The 20665-nt window shown below is 40.5% G+C and overlaps 1 protein-coding gene across 11 annotated transcripts in view; it reads right to left on the minus strand.

Moving 5' to 3' along the window:
* Nucleotides 1-2364: 2364 nt before the first annotated feature.
* LOC127581137 (NADPH--cytochrome P450 reductase-like) overlaps nt 2365-20665 on the minus strand; it is a 77399-nt gene continuing 59098 nt past the window's right edge. For all 11 annotated transcript variants that reach the window (XM_052035161.1, XM_052035160.1, XM_052035170.1 and 8 more), the window contains exons 10-16: nt 15225-15343; nt 14384-14565; nt 13186-13335; nt 11653-11920; nt 8066-8211; nt 6127-6212; nt 2365-4631 (exon numbers count right to left, since the gene is read on the minus strand). In XM_052035161.1, coding sequence (XP_051891121.1) covers nt 4487-4631; nt 6127-6212; nt 8066-8211; nt 11653-11920; nt 13186-13335; nt 14384-14565; nt 15225-15343 — 1096 coding nt within the window. In that variant the 3' untranslated portion in view covers nt 2365-4486. The remainder of the gene's footprint in view (nt 4632-6126; nt 6213-8065; nt 8212-11652; nt 11921-13185; nt 13336-14383; nt 14566-15224; nt 15344-20665) is intronic.

Raw genomic sequence — 20665 nt, forward strand, 5'->3', positions numbered from 1 at the left:
AGTGGTCATATGCAAAGTTTCCTCCAAGTTCCCATTCATGTTAAATTGAAGATGCATTTCAGATGTTCACTTAGGGTTTGATTCCTAGTTCTTTAAAACCTCCAGGCCCACAGAAATCAAACAGGACAAGTCAATACAAACACCAGTACAGAACTAGCTGGGCTGAATTCCTAGGGTGTGTACAGATCACTAAATCCTATTACAATCTGAACATTGTAGTACTAGTAATGGGCATTTATTTGGGCCACCTCAAATTTTGTCTTTCATCAATCAGAAAGGGCTTAATTATTTATCTAGTTAGATTACAGCTGCAAGGTACTGGACAAAATTCTGCTCTGCATATTATTAAAGTATGGAAAGCAAGAAAAAATGACAATGCTTAAACCAATGTTTTAAACATTCATTGACAATTAAACAAATTGGGGCTCTTTTTTAGACCCAAAAAAATCTTTTAAAAAAATGTTCAAGGTAGATACCTCTGAGCAAGTCCAAAATTAGCTGCCATAAATGCAAGTTACAAGAGATTGAGCAGAAACTTTACTCAGACTGGTGAGAATGTGGACTATACGGATTTAAGATGGAGACCAATACACAAGAGGGTTATAGAAATATGTTGACAGGGTGAAATGCCAGCTGCTGACACACAAGGGTGCAATCACTGAATGGACCATGTATTCTACTGCAATACGATACAAGTTGAGCTTACTTCCTGAAGGATAGTTAAGGAAAGACTAAGATGCTGCAAACAGACGGCCAGGTTTTGTGTTCTCCAACAGCGCTGGTAGTGAGGATGGAGGGGCGGGTCTGTCCATCCTACTGGCTGTGCATATCAAATGGAGGAATAATTTTTTTAAAAAAAGCTCACTAATCCAACCATTTCAAAACAAAAAAATTAAAATCATTTACATTCTGCTCAAGAGTCATTAGAGATTGTACAGCTGCTTGTCACAATACTGCCAAATGTACTGTGCTCCTGTCACTAATTCAGGTCTACCTTTCACAGTTGACATCTGGAATGGAAGTCCACCCCCCCCCCCCTCCGTTTTGGCAGAAGATTTGGTACAAGACACCTTCTCATCCGTGCTTGCAGCAACCATTACGCAGGCAGAAGGCATCACCCCTTCTCATACACCTTTAACAATCAGCAGCCAAAAGTTTACAACCCCTCCTAATGCATTTCATGGCCCTTATTAGTTTCCTCCCCCTCAACCATCTTTCATCTCACTGTAATTTGATCAATTGGTTTGATTTTTGGTCCCTTTGAAATATACTCATTTGGTGCATGCTTAATTTAGTGAAGGTGGTTAACAGAATTGTTACCCTGGGAACACGGCCCATTTTCAGACCCACAATTTCCTACATTGTTGAAAATTGCATTTAGAAGGATTTCTGTGCAGTCAATGAAGTGTACAGTAATGGATGCATACAATTCTACTCATTGGGTCTTGCCTAATTAGATGTGGTATTCAATTAACTAAACCTGATCCCAACTATGAACAGATGGGTTACCACCCCAAAGACATTCGATTTGCCCAGTGAAGTTTTTTCAAAAATGAACACTACAGAATTCAGCCACCTCTTTTGCTCCTGGTTTCTTCAGTTACTGCATTCACTTTTTCCACCAGAGATTGCATCGATCAACTTTTTCCCCTCCATGTTCTGGAGAAGTTGACCACTGTCTTCATTAAAGTAAAACAGGAAAGTTTAGCATTCCTTGCCTGGTGATAGGCAGAAAGCTAAAACAGCACTGCTTTTTGGCACTTTTGAGAGAGAAACCTATCAGGTGCTAGGTGGTGGACAATGACAGGTTAGCTAATAGTCAAAGAATCAGCTAAGTATAGTATGTCTAATGCATGACAATCACCAATGAGAATTGAGGCAATATGAAAGACCATGGTAGAGCTCATTGAGCTCCACAAAATCTTAATACACATAACAAAAGGTTCAATAGACTTGCCAGCATGTTGAAGCACAAATAGGTACGATTCCATTCTTCTACACACAGAAAGGCTATTCAAAGAGCTAACCATTTTGTTTTAGTTCATCAACACAACCCACATTTAAAAGGCTGACCTACAATAAACAGACGTTGGTACAAGGCACTCATATGGACTTTGTTTAGTGAATGATCCTAACCTACAAAGCAAGTGCCTGTTCAACTTGAGTCACACACCTTTGATACTGAATCTACACAAAGCCAACAGGCTTGTTTTTTTTGTTGAGACAGGGTTGCAGCGCAAGTAATACTAAAGTGCTTGAGAACAAAGTGAGCACAGTTTAGAGGGTTAAAAGTTAGGTGTCCCTCAGTTCAAGTACCCGCGAGTGCAAAGTTACACCATTAAATCACAAACAACCACTCCAATCTGAAAGTTTATAATATTTTAAGATAATGAAATATTTAGTAATGGCAAAACATTATACATTTTGGTCTAAGAATTCTAGTTAAAATGGTAAATATTGGTACTAAATTTCTACAAGAATAGCAAATAAATAGTCAACCAGTCGCTGTTTACAGACAGTGTTCACAATAACCATTCCTCATCCCAATCATTTCATTAGTTTCCTGATGAAGAGTTACCAATCAGTTCAAAAAATGAGTGTCAATCAAGTCCATCCTTAGTTTTAGAAATATCCTATCTTTCTTTTAGAACCTCAATGCCCAAAAGGGGCTTAAACATTAAACCAAAGGACTGAAGCTCTGAAAACCATGACAACAATTTAAAATTGGAGAGACTGAGCAGAGGGTGCAAGATGCTGGTGTTGAGAAGTTAGAGGCAGTGAAAGAATGAGAAGTGGCCAGAACTTACCCTGAACGATAGCAAAAACGTGCACACAAAAATAGGACGAGTAATTCAAGGTCGAGACTCAGGCTCCTAGCCGTCAACTCTCAGAGAAAGTATTGGCAGAGACCCAATCACAGAGCTTCTTCTTTAAAAGGCAATTTGAAAGTGGGACAAAAAACACGAACATTTGATTCCAAAAGCTTCAATTTTAAAAATGGAATTGTTCCTCATTTGAGGAAAAGTATTTAAAACTTGACTATAAAAGTTAGTGCCTCTGAAGGTATTCACCAGTAAAAGATTACATGTGCAGCGTAAGATGTGAGCTGCAACAAAGAATTGTTTTTTGTTAAAAACTTAATGCTGCCAAAATTTTTTTTTAAATCCACTAAGAAATGACTGCCAACAGTGATGAACTAAATCTTGACCTGCTCTCTGATGTTTGCCATGTTTCACCCTCTCAAAGATCAGTGATTCAGAGATTTAATGTTTCAAAGCCAAAGTTGATTTTATATTATAAACAGAAAAATGTGGGAAATGCATCACAAGCCAGTCAGAGCGTGTATTGATGGGGCAGACTTTGGGCAATAACCTTCATTAGGATTGTGTCTGCAAATTTCATTTGTTGTTGCATCACTCCAGCCTTGCCACACTTCCATTCTACTTCCTTTTAATGCAAGGAATGGACTTGGGACTGAGATGCTTGTCAGAAGCCCTGGAGGTCTCTGGCATGTTCTGTTGAATGGACATCTTCTGTAAAAGTACTGTAGCAATGCAGTAGGGACTAACATCAGGTTACAGATTTTATGTTTGGAATGGGGGCTTCCAGGTTAAATTTTGGGTTGGATATTGCATTTGCTAGACTTTGCTATTCTCCAGTTGACTTCTTAAAAAGTTCCCAAAGAAAAATCCTTAATCTTATGAAGCTACTTAGGATAATAGGGAACAAAACATTAGAGACAACAATTCTACATTTCAATCTGAAGATTAGAAGCTAGATTAATGTTCATAGATCCAAGTACACTGTAAATCAGCATAATTTAGTAACTTTTCTATTTAGCCAAAGGGCGTTAAATAAAAATTTGCAGACTGTGCCAAATTGAAAGGACTGAGAAAGCTAAGTACTGCAATCTGATCACCTCACCCAGCACTCACTTTCCTCTCAAAAAGAGAAAAAGAACAAGGATATATAACTGAGTGAATGAAAAGGCCTGTGAAATGTGTGCAAAATGATTCTCTCTATAGAAAACCTGGAACTATTTTCAATGTAACTAGTCACATTTTCCCTATAATATCATTTATTTTTGAGACATTAAAAAATACAAGACCAATACAGGAGAAAGAACTACTCTGTAACTAGCCTCGGGAGTCGTACTCTACTGTGTGTGGCAGCAGACTGGTTAAACAATTCCCATTAAAAACAATTTTGCCAGAATTTGAGTACTTGTAATTCGGAATAACCTTTAAAAGACACCTATGTAAAGTATCTACTGTTAAGTATTGTATCAGTTCTGATGGAGCACAGCATTGAGTATAGTACAAAGCTTTTCCTCCACAGATTCCATATTATATTGTTAAAAAATCATTGCCTCATTGTTTAGTTTTAATGATCTTTGCATTGACTACTGTAAGTCACCAGCTGTGATCTACTGAAATTCTGTTCATTTGCACACTGCAGCAAAGGCTTACTGCCCCTCGTTTCCACTTTAACTCCACACATCCGAAGAGTAACGGCCTTTTGTCATCAGTTTCTTAATGTATTCAACAGCCTGCTCGTGCTTCATGTTTCCGAGTTCAGCGGCAATTTCATAGAATGTGTTCTGGACATCTCTCGCCATATTCTTTGCATCACTGAAATAAAAATAGGAAGACTTCCATTTACATTGTACTTTCCCCAGCCTCAGTAGATCCTAAATCACTTTGCAAACATTTAAATATTTTGTTTTAAAGTATATTCATCACTGTAATGTCAGACACATTATAAGCATTAAGCAAAGTCCAAAGAACAGCAAAATGATAAGTGACTTAGTGTTGCTAGCTGTGGGATAAATACTCGCCAGCACAGAAAGAAAAACTTTCATTCTTGCCCTATGAACTCAGTAACATTCACCATTACTCTGCAGTAAATTTGTGAAAGTGGTATCTGTTCCTCTCAATAAAAGAACTGAAGTTGCTGCCCAATTTGCCCTGCTCTCAAATGTATCAGAACCTGTGAGGTTCACACATTGAACTACATACAAGGACCCTCACTGCCCATTAAAAACACCAGAAGTTAGGAACTATACATTCAAGTGTCAGTCACTTTTGTAAGTGATTTTTAAGTTTTAATCTTTGTCAAAAAACCTGGCACTGGGAATGAACTTTTACATACTACTCTTCCCAATTAGCTATTGGAGTCTGAAGAAATATTTCCAATTTTGCTTCATCTTGCATCTCCTATGCCAAGTTTGCACCTCATAAATTTTGTTTTATATACACACAATTGAATATCATAACTTAGACTTTGACCTAGCTGCTGGCTAAGATATTTAAGTGGCATAACTTAAATATAATATAACTTAATATAACTTAAGTGGCACATTACTGCAACCGTTTCTATATCGAACTGTGTTGGTGGTATTGCCCCCTTCCAGGTAACTCGCGAGTACTCTGTCATGCTCCTGCCCTGTACCTTTCAGATGGTGGAAAGGCTTTGTCAGGAGGGGTCTTCTGTCATAGGATAACCCTGCCTCTGACTTGCTCCTTTAGTCATGGTATTTGTATAGCTGGTTCAGTCAAGTTTCCGGTCAATGTTAACCCGCCAGGATATTGGTGGTCCAGTCTCAGCAAAGTAACGCCACTGAATACAAGGGTAAGTGTCTAGACTCCTTTTTGTTAGAGGTGGTCACTGCCTGTCAGTTTTGTGGCACCAACATGACTTGCCACTTATCAGCCCATGACTCAATGTTTTCTAGGATATGCTGCGTGTAAGCATGGGTTGCTTCACTTGCTGGGGAGTTGCAAATTGTTCACTGACAATTGCACAACATTTATCTCCACTTCTGCCCTTATGAAAGAAGGGTGGCTGATGAAGCAGTTCATGGTCAGATGGCCCAACCAAGCACAATGTCCCAAGAACTCCTGCAGTGATGTTCTGGCGCTTGTGCTGATGGGAGTACGAAGAGGAAGGCTTCTCCCCCACTGCGAGGCAGCACACAGAGCATGGATGTTTGGCCAAATGCCCTGATACATGTTGTATATTCTATGTAATCCATATTGTTCCCCTACTTAAAACAGAAATATATCTAGAATTTCCACTGCTCCAGTCCAAGTGCGGAACTGCACATACCTTGCACGCTTCACTTACCCACAGATGTAAATATGCCCATTCTCCTTCTGGATCAGATTCCACACATGCTCTTTATTTTGTTTCAACAAATGTTGGACATACACCTAAAGTTTATTAATGGAGTGGGGGAGAAGAGAGGGGAGAAACAGTGAGATAAAATGAATCACCTAAAACACAATGTACAAATGGACACCACCACTGGCTCATCTCTGTCAAGGGTATCCACCCCTTGAATGATTCAACTTTTCTCCTCCAATACCTTATCTAAAAGCTTATTCCATCAATAACTGACATTTATGTAGAACATGAAACACTAAAACAAACACATCCCAAAGATATTTCACAAGGCCATTATTAAACAAAACATGACCAAAAGGAGAAGATATTAGGAGTGGTGGTTAAACATCTGGTCAAGGAGCTAAAGACGGTTAAGAGGTAGATATGTCTAGAGCTACTAATTATAGTAAGTGAAATTACACTTTCTGAAATTGTCCCAAACTTGGTTTTAACTAACTTCTCTCAACTTTTCAAATCTTACATCTGTGGTTGACCAAGCGATTAAGCTTTCAATTACCCTCTTCTATTCAAGTTAGTTTTCATCTACAAACACCTCTCTCATTTTTCATTGAGGAGTCCAAGTTTTTCTCACCTCTCCTCCACACAAAAAAAAAATCAGTCAACTGGGTTTCAGTCTTAGCCTCTGGGTTTGGGAAATGGCACTCAATGTTTTTTTGTGTGGAGTCAGTACTCAAGATGAAGTCTGAGACACCAGCATCCAACTTCAGCACAATGGTACTGATTTGCCAATATAATTCGGCAATATGTTTGTCTAATTTGCAGCAGGGGATAAATTTAGGTTTTGCGCTCAGACCTCAGCTTCTATTAGTTAAATACTTGCATCAAGTCTATTTTTTTTGTTTATCCTTATTTCATCTATCACAATTCTTTCTATATACAATCTGTACCTAGGTTCTTGAGTACCTTAATCTTTCAAGAGTTCCAATCATGCTTGTCAACACTTCTGTTCTGATTGGAAGCAGTGGTCATCCTCATCCCATTCCCCAAGATTCTGCTCACAAAACTCCAGGGATTTATGCTGAAACCCTACTTCCTACATTCAGTTTGCATTAGCCTCTGATCGATTTCATGGATGGGATCAGTCAAACACTTCCTTCAAAACAAAAATCTATTCTTGCCTCTTTCAATAAGCTCCTTACCCACCTCCAAATTTTACTTCAGATATTCCATACCTCAAGCCTTTCGTATGAAGATGCACAAGCAATTGATTTTAAAAAAAGCGATCAGTGGATATCAACAATGGAAAGAATACTTGATTTTCAGATATATAGGAGTTGCTTTGAGATTCCAAATACAGCTTCTTTAAGAATGTTAATTGAGGAGAACGTGATGTCATTGGCAAGGCTGGCATTTATTGACCTCTGAACTGCAGAGGATTTAAAGGGTCAACCATGTTGATAGATCTGGAGTCAGAGGTTAGCAGATTTCCTTCTCTGCAGGACAGTTCTGCACCATATGGGCTTTTAATGACAATTATCCTTACTTACACTAGCATTTTAAATCTCTACATTTATGTACAACCAGAATTTAAATTCCCTGACTGCCAAACTCATGCCTTTGGACCAAAGGTCCAAAAATCTGGCTGCTTGCCCAAGTACTCTGACCCTTAATGGCAACCAATCCCATAACAACTGTTATGAACAAAAGCACCAGAAGCAAACCCTGGGAGATAGCATGTTAAAGCTGAAGGACCCACTTCAACAGGAGCCTTAAATGAGAAGCATTGTTTTTAACCTGTTAACAGAATAAAATCAAACTCCCAAAGACAATTTCCAAACTTAGTATCACAAGGGTCTTAAATAATAATGGACTTCACAATTTCTTAACACATGGGGAGGATAAAGATCAAAAGCCCCAACTTGGTCTTAGTCCAATTTACCTTCTCCTCCTGGTCCCTGGAGAATGCTACATTAAGCTGAGTGAGGACACCATCCTTCTGGAAGTGCTCCAGCTCTTCCTGATACAGATAGTCTTCATTCTTGTGTCGGCAGCCGTAGTACAGCACAGTTTCACCAACCTCCTTCCCTGTAAAGCCAGGTGGACAGGTCTTTCATCACAAATGCCTTTCATGATCAGATATAAAAAGCCTGAAAAAAGATTGAGGTGCAACTGCATTTGAAGGAAAAGGCAGCAAAACAGTAAGCAACAACAGCAGAGCCAGTGACAGTAGACAGCAAGAGGCCTGGTGGAAGGTGAACAGTGATGGGCGAGAAGCAACTCCAGGCAGTCAGCTGATTTTGCTGGGACATTCAAAACTTATTTTGGATTGGGTTTGTGCTTATTTGTTTAATCTTTTAAATAGCTCAGTCACCATGGTGACACATGGATACTTGATCCAGAAGTGAAGAGGGATGCTGTGTGGCTTGGCATCAATCTCCCATCTGATGCAAATGAAAAGTGTCACAGAAGAGCAAGCCAGCATTTAAATGAATGATTAAGATGGTGAAATGAGTTATGTGGGAAAAGAGCAAGGGCAGTTCTAATGGAGAGAGCAGCACTCGATGAGCTGAATGCACCCCCCCCCCCATATTAAAATTTAAGCAGCATTCGTATGTTATTAGGTCCTATTGCAAAGCTCTCAGCTTGCGTGATATTGATTGGTAGCAGATTCTGTTACAAATGACTTCATACTGCACTGCATCACCTCGCTGAGGAAAAGCTTAGTATTTCACAAAATAAATTGCCCCAAGTCATGTCACAATCAGAGCAACCACTCTGCATACAGTAAGTTACGACAAAGAATGGGACAAGCACTCTTATTGACGGTGCTGATTAAGGAAAAAAAATGTTGGCAAGAACGCGGGAAGCACTTGTGGTTAATGTGGGCCCCCGACAGACTGATACAGGAGAGAATGCATGTTGGAAATAAGGAAATGGAAGAGAAATTAAATATTTCGTGTCCATCTTCAAGGAGGACAACACAGAAAACCTCTTGGAAACAGTGTAAAACTACAGGTCCAGAGTAAGCAAGGGCTCAAAGAAATTAGTATTAGTATTGGAGAAAATAGTAAGACCAAAAAAGTGTCACCCAGGAACCAGAAGCTGCATCCTAGGGCTTTGCAGGTGGCAGCTCTGGAGAAAGTGGGTCTCCTCGTTGCCACCTTCCAAAGCTTTATCGGTTCTAAAATGGTTCCCACAGATTAGAAGGCAGCAAATGTAACCCCACCATTCAAGAGAGGAGAAAGAAAACAAGGGACTATAGACCAGTTAGCCCAACATTAACAGTAGGCAAATTGCTGCAATATATATTACTAAGTAGTACTTAGAAAATATAGAGAAAATATTAGAATTAACATGGATTTATAGAAAGGAAATCACGATTGATAGATCTGTTGGAATTTGAGGTTGTTGCAGAACAGGCTGGCATATCAGGACCAGGTTCCACTGCAGATCATTAAACAAAAGTTAGAACACGTGGTATTGAGAGTAATACATTAGCACAGATGGAGAATTAGCAAATAAGAAAACTAAGAAGTGGGTCATTTTCAGGTTTGGAGACCGAGTAGTGGTGGGCTGCAGGGATCAGTGGAGGGTCTTGTTAATTTACAATGAACAGTCTGAATGAGGGGACAAAGCACAATATATCTAAATTTGCCAATGATACAAGGCTGGACAGAAGTACAGTTGCAGAAAGGCTTTGGGGCATACAGGCAGCCTGTGACTAGGCTAAGATGGACTTTAATATGGAGAATGCAAAGTCATCCGCTTTGGTAGAAAAAATTGAAAGTTTTTTTAAAAAAATGACAAGTTTGCATTCGAAAGGAACTTGCACACAAATCACTGCAACATGCTGGTACAGCTGTAAATCAGGAAGACAAATCAAATATTGGCATTTGTTGCAAGAGATCAAGCACAAGAATAGAAGTAAATGGCTCCAATTATAAGACCATGGTGGACCACACCTGGCCCATTGTGTACAGTTTGATCTTCCTACCCAAAGGAGGATATGCCAGTGATTGAGGGAGATGAGTAAAGGTTCATCAGCATGGATCCTGGAAGTGCAGGCTTGTTGTATGAGGAGAGGTTAAACAGACTGGTCCTTAATTCTTCAATTTAGAAGAATGAGGGCTAAATCTCATTGAAAAAAATGCTTATAAGGCTTCATGGGGTAGATGCAGAGGTACATCTTGAGTTGGGCATCCAAAATAAGGGGATGCCGATTCAGGACAAAAGTTTCTTCACCCAGATGGTGGTGAATCTTTAGAATTATCTAACAGAGCTGTGGAGGCTCAGTTGCTGAGTATGTTCAAAAAAGTGATCAATAGATTTTTAGATCTTAAGGGATATGGGGTAAGTGCAGGAAAGTGGTGCTGAGGCAAAAGATCAGCCATGATTGAAAGATGGAGCAGGCAGAAAGGATAAATGGCCATTTCCCGCTTCTCCTGTTCTAACTTCCTTCAGATAGTGCAATGAGGCCTCTAATGATCAGCAAAATATCCATCCCCTGTTTTAATATTTTCAAGGTCAGCCACAAAGACAATGCAGTGTTCCCTCAGTTCTGAAGTAATCCCGATCGAGATCGGGTGTTCCAGTTTGAAACTAGTGTCTTGTTAAATGCAAATCTTTTGATTCAAAGCAAAACTACCAACTGATACAAACAGATAGATTTAAGCGTCTAGTGTGAAGGCCGAGTAATGAAAGTGGCAAGCAGAATTCTCAGTAGGAAGAGAGTCATCTTGCGTCTACCCTGTTACATAAATGATTGAAAAATAAAAATCACATTTCAATGCACCGTACCCCACTTGGAGCTATCCTGCAGTGTGCCAATTCATTATAGCCCGTGGTCCTGGAGTATGAACACATGCAGGTCTTTAAGCCTCCTTGTACTTTAACACCCACTTGGGCCATGTACTGCTGTGCCAGGAACCTGGCACAGAGGCAGCTGATCTCCACTGGGACTCAGACACTAAGAAAACAGCATGGCCCTGTGTGGAGTGAACCACTGCGGCAAAGTGCAGAGGCTGCCTGTGAGGGTTGGTCCAGCCATTCAGTGCTGGGCTTGAGCTGCATCCTGACCAGTACAGTGGGTGTGGGCCATTAGTAGCAATGCTGTTGAGGGACTTTCCAGGCCTTAAAGTTACACCATGCACATCTCAGCCACACCAGCCTGCCCAACACCAGCTCTGCACACTGCCTTGGTAGCTCATTTCACAAGGCATGCAGTGATGAGATCAGGTTAATCACTCCTTTGTGGTGGGAGCTCCAGTGGAGGGGATCAGCATGCAGCAGTGGGGTTCTCAGCACAGTCAGCAACACAAATAATGCACGATGCCCCCATTAGCACAGACTGTGCAAGTGTTCCCACTCCTAGTGCTAAGGCAACAGCATGCAGGAGTGTAGAAGCATCAAGAAACATCTCAAAAGGAGCTAATAGGGATAAGGAATGTCACAACTGGCACAGGGTCACCTACAGTGCAGAAAGCACAGGTGTCTGCAAACATTAGAAGTATGATTTTGATCCTGTACCTTGCTGCTTCAGCCAGGCTCGTTCTTGAATAAAACCAATGAAGGGAGCGATGCCTGTGCCAGGTCCGATCATGAGAATGGGTGTGCTGGGTTTGTAGGGCAGCCGGAACTGAGATTTCCTTACGTACATTGGGACAGTGGGCTTGTGACCGTTATCCGTTGGCACTTTGTTGCGTAGCCAGGTTGTTGCAACACCTCTGTTGATGCGACCAGTTTTAGATACATACTCCACCACAACCGCACAGATATGAACTGAATTAGAGTGAACCTAAAAACAAACATTTTAAAACCATTTAAAAATACAACATTGAAATATGCACACTCATTAGCAAACCATACAAAATTAACTTACTAAATAAAGCGATGTTGGTTGGTATGGGATAAATAATCCAGTGTTGAACGTATGGAGTTTGCATGTTCTACCAGTTACTGTGGGTGCTCAGGTTTCCTCCCACACGCCAAAGGTGCATAGGTTGGTAGATTAATTGTCTACAGTAAATTACCACTTAGTGTAGGTGGATAAGGAGTTGATGGATGTAATAATAGCTTACAGGGAAACAAGTGGGGTAATAGAATTGCTTAGAGGTGGTACAGACCCCCTGGGTCAAATGGGCTCCTCCTTTGTAGTAAGGGAACACAAGAAATATTGGCCAGGGAAACAAATCCTTGGTGTTCAAAGTAATGCTGCAGGACCTATTCACCGAGAGAGGACAAACAAGACCTTAATTTTATACCATAAAGATACTGGTAAGTAAAGCACTCCCTGAGCAGTGCATTGGAGGGCTAAACTTGATCATGTCCTCAGTTGTCTGGAGGGAGGCTTGAACCCACAACTTTCCTCCATCTGGGGGTGTGTTGCTTTCATGAGACTGCAGGCAGAAGCACCCACCTTAGCTCCAATCATCTCTTCAGGTCACAGCAGGAAATTAAGGCAATCAGATATCCCCTTTGGCGTGCAAAGTTTCAAAAGGGGAGTTTTCCCAAACAAACGTCATTAATTATCATTCAGCTTCCAGTCCTGCAGAATAATGTTACTGAGCTGCAAATTCACAGTAATATTTCAGTCCTAGGTTACATGCAGTACCAATCATTTGACTAGATGAATTCAACTTGAAAGAATCATTATTCAAACAAAAATAGCTTTTACAAAATGATCAACTTGCTTTTTTTAAAAAAATAACCTGAGGTTTAACAGAAGCAGTGAAGGAAATGTACGTGTGATGGGGCAAGACTGTGTACAAGCTTTGTGTACAGTCTTAAGTGGGTTAACTGTTGCACAAGTAGCCATACATGCAGCATCCCATCCCTTAATCCTTTCACTACGAAACACTAGCCCAGCTCAATTTAAATGCAGTTGATGAGGCATTGCAATCAAAATTCAAAGAGATCGTATGTCCATGTATTTTTTGAAGTGAAGTTTTAAAATTGCCAATGTACTGCACAATGCCATGTAGTAACTGGCTTGCACATTATATTTTTAGCCATTTCTAAGTGCACAATATTCATTTGTCAAGGCTACTCAGCTAGTCTCACCTTTGAAGACGAAGCAATGGAGTAGTAGCGGGCCTGTAACCGGGGCAACAACTCGCAGAGATGATCAATCGGAGGGCGTAGAGATTTCAAGTCCTCTAGGATGGCCAGAATGTTCCTTCTGTCTTCTACCACCCACTTTAAGTATTGTGACTGAAAGACAATACACAGTCATCTTTACTATTGAAGAAAGCCCTCGTCTGAGTCTTACTGTGACTTGTAGAGGAATAGATAGAGTGGACAGCCAGCACCTCTTTCCCAGGGCACCAATGCTCAATACAAGAGGGCATGGCTTTAAAGTAATGGGTGGGAAGTTCAAGGGAGAAATCAGAGGAAGGTTTTTTTTTTACCCAGAGAGTGGTTGGGGCATGGAATGCGCTGCCTGGGACGGTGGTGGAGGCAGGTACATTGATCAAATTCAAGAGATTATTTTAAATTCCTTCCTATGCTTATCTAGTAGAGGGATATGTGGAAGGAAGGGGTTAGATAGTCTTAGGCGAGGTTTAAAGGTTGACACAACACTGTGGGCCGAAGGGCCTGTATTGTGCTGTACTGTTCTACATTCTATTCAGGACTTACCAGACCAGCAGAATTGCTGGTCAGTAGAATAATCCATAAAATACAGAAAGATAAAAATGTTTAATAAATAACATGAGAGCTGGCAGAAATTTTATGGGTCGAATGGCAGCCTCTCGTGTGGCCATTTTTTTTGGACCCAACTATTCAAAAAAAATACAATAGCCTACATTTTACTGAACCCTACCTATCACATCACACTAATAACCACAGGGTATGCATTCATTTTGTCATGCTGGTCGGTGTCACACAAACAGAACAAAGACTGCATTTTGACCATTTTTACAGGACCTTTAATACCTTATAGTTTTCCAAGACATTTCACAGAACTACTGACTTGAACCATATATTAGGAGAGGTGCATAAAAATTAAAACAAATGGGTTGGTTTAAAGGAATCTTAATTAGGGAGAGAGATGAAAAGGTTTTAGGGGAGGAATTACTAAGTTTAGAGTGTAAGAGTATTCAGAGCAGATCAATAAAGAAAAGGTAAATGCTGTAACTAATGATGGAAAATACAGCAAGAGAGGGGGAATGTAAATACAGTAAGTCAAAGGTGAATGCTCATTTGGTATCCAAACAAGGTTTGCCTAACTAGGTTCTTTGTAATCACTGGTGTACTCTACCTTTCCTTCTGGGGAGGAGGAAGCCATTTTCCGTAGGAAATCTTGCTCTTTGGGGTCCGATGCATACTGTGCCAGCTCATAGAGGACATTAGTACGTGGAGGATTGGTGATATCCAGATAATGTGACAGTGCTGTGCGGTACGTGGTTGGGCATGGAAATGGATGAGTTTTACTGGACTCCTCTGGAAGCATACAACCACAAAGGATAAATTAACAGCAAACTCATTGTTACGGCAGAACATTCATCGTAATGGGAATTAATAAAGATGCACATTTGGAACAACTGATCTCAAAAGAAAAGTAAGGTCCAGATTAATGTTTTAAAATTTCTTAGCAGGAAGGATTCCAGTGCTTCTGACCAGATTCATTGCAGGTTGCATGCTTATGTCCAACAACTTATTTTAGTTGATTGTAACTACTAATGGGCAGATAGTCAGTAAAATAGAAATAAGGTTGGAAGTGCAAGAAAGATTTAAGTGTCACTGCTATTGGAGAACTACTGCAGTTAGCTATACCTCTGCTGCAAACTCCAGGTACACAAGGACTGAATTTGAATTATTTTCCCAATGCCTCATTGTGACCAAGTCTGAGATCTAATAATCAAATCACAGTGAACTCGATGTTTACACAGCCGGTGGCTTTCACTGTCACATTTTGGTTACATTTTATTAACATGTAAAATTGGTTACATTACATTTTAGTTAAAGCCCCTTCCCCTAAGAAATGACAGCAGATTTCTCTACTTGAATAGGAGCTGTTAATATACTGTCATTCAACAAGCATTCAGTTCTTCCATCTACTTTCCTGTTCCTATGAATTATGAAGTTTACTTTCCACTTACCGTCAAGATTTTTTAAAGAGAAGACTGTATCCAAGTCAGAGTTCAGTATTTTGCCAATTTCAGACACGATTGTGGAATCGTTAGTGGGGAACACTGCCACATGATCACCACTCTCATATCTACAACCGAGAAAGCAAGCACAAATGAGTATGGAATACAAGTATAAATGACCATCTACCTACTTAGCTGGCCTCAAAGATCAGAAATGCTCTTATTTCCCTCAGACTGAATCTTTTGCTAAGAGGTTATGAATATTGCTACAGTAAATCAAAAACAGAAAATGTCAGAAGCACACAGGATATCAGAGAAGCAGAGTCAACATTGCAGATCTAAAGGATGAAGGGAGCAGGGGAAGGATGGTGATTTGGGGTCAGTGACCTGTAATTTCTCCCTTCACAACTGCTCAAAGGCTACAGATTAAGATTGCCAATTGGTGCCTAGATTTGTGATGTCATTAAAGTGAACTAACTCAGCACAAGGTGAGAATTAGTATTAGAGCCATTGACCTTAAATTATTCAAGTCCCGTTATATCAATACCTTCCTGAGAACAGGTTCTAGCTTTTTAAAATCATCCCATACAAGACAGTTCATCGCGACATCTGTGCTTTCATTTTGAATCTATGGCCTTTTATACTGGTATAAAGGTACAAATTCAGAATTAGCTTCTCCAGACCATAATTCTGAGGATTAGCTCTCAATATTCACTCCCCACCATACCACTACTTCTAACAAGAGTCTACCAGACTTTCTTTGCTCTAACCCAGTTTGAGTTTAATAAAAGGCATTTCACACAAGTTGTATTTAGAGAAATATGCCATCATAGGACTATACAGGATCCACTTGAAATGTTACTGAGTTGAGAAGGTCCTTCAGATCCAATGTACCCCTTCATAATTCATGCTGGCTGCTTTTCATTTGGTGATTTGCACAAATAATCTTATTTTTTTCATAATTCTGTTAGTTAACATGGAAATGAAGCAAGCCCAATAGGGTTTTAGTTGGAAGTTGTTGTTAACCAGCTAGTTAAATATGGCCAGCATATTCACTGAATGGCCTGCCACCCCCTGATACTACCTCCTATCAGTGGTTCAGTAATCTCATCCTCATTGCATGCTAGGATTTGTAACATCCAATCTTGGGAATAGTTTTCAGGATTGTTGTCTCACCTCCAGCTCATCTATTTGGCTTGCATTAGTTGTTTGGCGTGTGTTACATATTACAGTAATACATCAGTATGAAGCTCCATCTACTGAAAATTTGATATTGCAAAGTCTGTACAAGTGTTTTTCCTTTCTTGCATACAAAATATCCATTATATAATTTCCTTCTATAACAAAATTGTATTATGAAGTTATTCCCAAGAATGTTACTGTTCTTTGAGAGGACTTGGAGAAATAATAATTCCACATATTAATCATCCTGTGCTCAACTTCAGGTTCAAGCATATCATAGCACCAAAAGGGACTCCCATTAAGATGACCAAAATAATTGAGAAATTAATGCTGGATAAAGGGGAACCAGTGGATTTGACACATTTGGATTTCTGAGAGACATTCAATATAGGGCCACATAAATGGATGCTGTGCAAGGCCTCAGATTGAGAGCAGTGAGCATGGATAGACGATTGGTTAATAGACAGAAAACAGTAGGGATAATGGGACATTTTCAGGTTAGCAATGTCTTGCCTTAGGGATCAGTGCTATGGCATTAGCTACAGTGGCATGCAAAAGTTTGGGCACCCCAGTCAAAATTTCTGTTACTGTGAATAGTTGAGTAGAAGATGAACTGATCTCCAAAAGTCAAAGTTAAAGATGAAACATTCTTTTCAACATTTTAAGATTAGTGTATTATTTTTGTTTTATATAATTTTAGAGTGAAAGGAGCACCATGCACAAGTTTGGGCACCCCAAGATATTTGAGCTCTCATAACTTTCACCAAGGTCTCAGACCTTCATTAGCTTGTTAGGACTATGGCTTGTTCACAGTCATCGTTAGGAAAGGCCAAGGGTGATGCAAATTTCGAAGCTTTATAAATACCCTGACTCCTCAAACCTTGTCCCAACAATCAGCAGCCATGGGCTCCTCTAAACAGCTGCCAAGCACTCTGAAAATTAAAATGATGCCCACAAAGCAGAAGGCTATAAGAAGATAGCAAAGTGTATTCAGGTAGCCATTTCCTCAGTTCATAATGTAATTAAGAAATGGCAGTTAACAGGAACGGTGGAGGTCAAGTTGAGGTCTGGAAGACGAAGAAAACTTTCCAAGAGAACTGCTTGTAGGATTGCTAGAAAGGCAAATCAAAACCCCCATTCGACTGCAAAAGACCTTCAGAAAGATTTAGCAGGCTCTGGAATGGTGGTGCACTGTTCTATTGTGCAGTGACACCTGCACAAATATGACTTTCATGGAAGAGTCATCAGAAGAAAACCTTTCCTGCGTCCTCACCACAAAATTCAGCGTTAGAAGTTTGCAAAGGAACATCTAAACAAGCCCGATGCATTTTGGAAACAAGTCCTGTGGACTGATGAAGTTAAAATAGAACTTTTTGGCCACAACGAACAAAGGTGTGTTTGGAGAAAAAAGGGTGCAGAATTTCATGAGAAGAACACCTCTCCAACTGTTAAGCATGGGGGTGGGTAGATCGATCATGCTTTGGGCTTGTGTTGCAGCCAGTGGCACGGGGAACATTTCACTGGTAGAGGGAAGAATGAATTCAATTAAACACCAGCAAATTCTGGAAGCAAATATCACACCATCTGTAAAAAAGCTGAAGATGAAAAGAGGACTGCTTCTACAACAGGATAACAATCCTAAACACACCTCAAATCCATAATGGACTACCTCAAGAGGCACAAGCTGAAGGTTTTGCCATGGCCCTCACAGTCCCCTGACCAAAACATCATCGAAAATCTGTGGATAGACCTCAAAAGAGCAGTGCATGCAACACTGCCCAAGAATCTCACAGAACTAGAAGCCTTTTGCAAGGAAGAATGGGCAAAAGTCCCCCAAACAAGAATTGGAAGACTCTTAGCTGGCTACAGAAAGCGTTTACAAGCTGTGATACTTGGCAAAGGGGGTGTTACTAAGTACTGACCATGCAGGGTGCCCAAACTTTTGCTTCGGACCCTTTTCCTTTTGTTATTTTGAAACTGTAAAAGATAGAAATAAAAAAGTAATCTCGCTTAAAATATTAAAGAGATGTATCATCTTTAACTTTATGCCTTTTGGAAATCAGGTCCTTTTTTTTACTTGCTTAGCTATTCACAGTAACAAATTTTGACCAGGGGTGCCCAAACTTTTGCATGTCACTGTACTTGCAAACCATATTAACAAATCAAAAATGTCATGCTAGAACTAAACACACAATTTGTTAAATACATGAGTATTGTGTACAGTATGGGTCATTGATTTGAAGTAACTGCATGGAATACAAAAAGGGAATGCGAGGAAAAATCTAGTATGTGAGGGATTGGAACATACTGCTTGAATGTGTGGTACAGAAAGAAATCCTCACCAAAGGTAGTCACTTAAGTAGCTAGTCACAACTCTAAGTTGTATAATGTGACAGATCAAGTGCTGCAAGGCAGAATTAGGCTGAGTAACTCTTTTGATCGGCATGGACAACAATCTGAATGGCTTCCTCTGTGTCATAATTTTCTATGGTTCTATGGCATTGAGGCAGATTATGTACAAAGATGAGAGATGGAGTATATTACAGGGAATGTTTGGTAGGAAGAAAAGCAGTATTATTTACATATTGCTAGGCTGTAAAACAGTATTCAGAGAAATTAGATTCCCCTTAGACAACACAATTGTTGTACTTGCATAGAAACTAAGGAAACAAATTGAAATGTTGGCCTTTATTGCGACGAGGATACAGAACAGAAGTATGAACTCTTGCAACAGACGCGCCAGGCTTTGGTGAGACATTACAAGTGGTTTGCTTTAAGGAAGCACATACTTGGAGATGGTGCAATGTTTCATAGAACCATAGAACAGTACAGCACAATACAGGCCCTTCGGCCCACAATGTTGTGCCGACCTTTAAACCTCACCTAAGACTATCTAACCCCTTCTGCCCACATATCCCCCTATTTTAAATTCCTCCAAATGCTTACCTAACAATTTCTTGAATTTGACCAATGTACCTGCCTCCACCACCGCCCCAGGCAGCGCATTCCATGCCCCAACCACTCTCTGGGTAAAAAACCTCCCTCTGATATCTCCCTTGAACTTCCCACCCATTACTTTAAAGCCATGCCCTCTTGTATTGAGCATTGGTGCCCTGGGAAAGAGGCGCTGGCTGTCCACTCTATCTATTCCTCTTAATATTTTGTATACCTCTATCATGTCTCCCCTCATCCTCCTCCTCTCCAAAGAGTAAAGCCCTAGCTCCGTTAGTCTGTCCTCATAATCCATACTCTCCAAACCAGGCAGCATCCTGGTAAATCTCCTCTGCACCCTTTCCAATGCTTCCACATCTTTCCTATAATGAGGCGACCAGAACTGGACACAGTACTCCAAGTGTGATCTAACCAGAGTTTTGTAGAGCCTCGTGGCTCTTAAACTCGATCCTACAACTTACGAAAGCTAACATCCCATAAGCTTTCTTAACTACCCTATCTACCTGTGAGACAACTTTCAGTGATCTGTGGATATGAACCCCCAGATCCCTCTGCTCCTCCACACTGCCCAGAATCCTGCCATTAAGCTTGTACTCCACCTTGGTGTTTGTCTTTCCAAAGTGTACCACCTCACACTTCTCCAGATTGAACTCCATCTGCCACTTGTCAGCCCAACTCTGCATCCTATCAATATCCCTCTGCAATCTTCGACAGTCCTCCACACTATCCACAACACCACCGACCTTTGTGTCATCTGCAAACTTGCCAAACCACGCTTTTACCCCCTCATCCAAGTCATTAATAAAAAAAAAAAAATCACAAAAAGTAGTGGTCCCAGAACCGATCCTTGTGGGACACCACTAGTCACAGCCCTCCAATCTGAATGTACTCTCTCCACCACAACCCTCTGCTTTCTATAGGCAAGCCAATTCTGAATCCACACGGCCAAGCTTCCCTGGATCCCATGCCCTCTGACCTTCTGAAGAAGCCTACCATGTGGAACCTTGTTAAACGCCTTACTAAAATCCATGTATGTAGACCACATCTACTGCACTACCCTCATCAATCTGCCTGGTCACCTCCTCAAAGGACCCTATCAGGCTTGAGAGACATGATCTGTCCTTCACAAAGCCATGCTGGCTGTCCCTAATCTGACCATGATTCTCTAAATGCTTATAGATCCCATCTCTTAGAATCCTTTCCAACAGCTTGCCCACCACAGACATAAGGTTCACTGGTCTGTAATTCCCTGGACTATCCCTACTACCTTTTTTGAATAAGGGGACAACATTCACCACCCTCCAATCCTCCAGTAC

The sequence above is a fragment of the Pristis pectinata genome, chromosome 21 (genome assembly GCF_009764475.1).
Source record: "Pristis pectinata isolate sPriPec2 chromosome 21, sPriPec2.1.pri, whole genome shotgun sequence".
NCBI lineage: Eukaryota > Metazoa > Chordata > Chondrichthyes > Rhinopristiformes > Pristidae > Pristis > Pristis pectinata.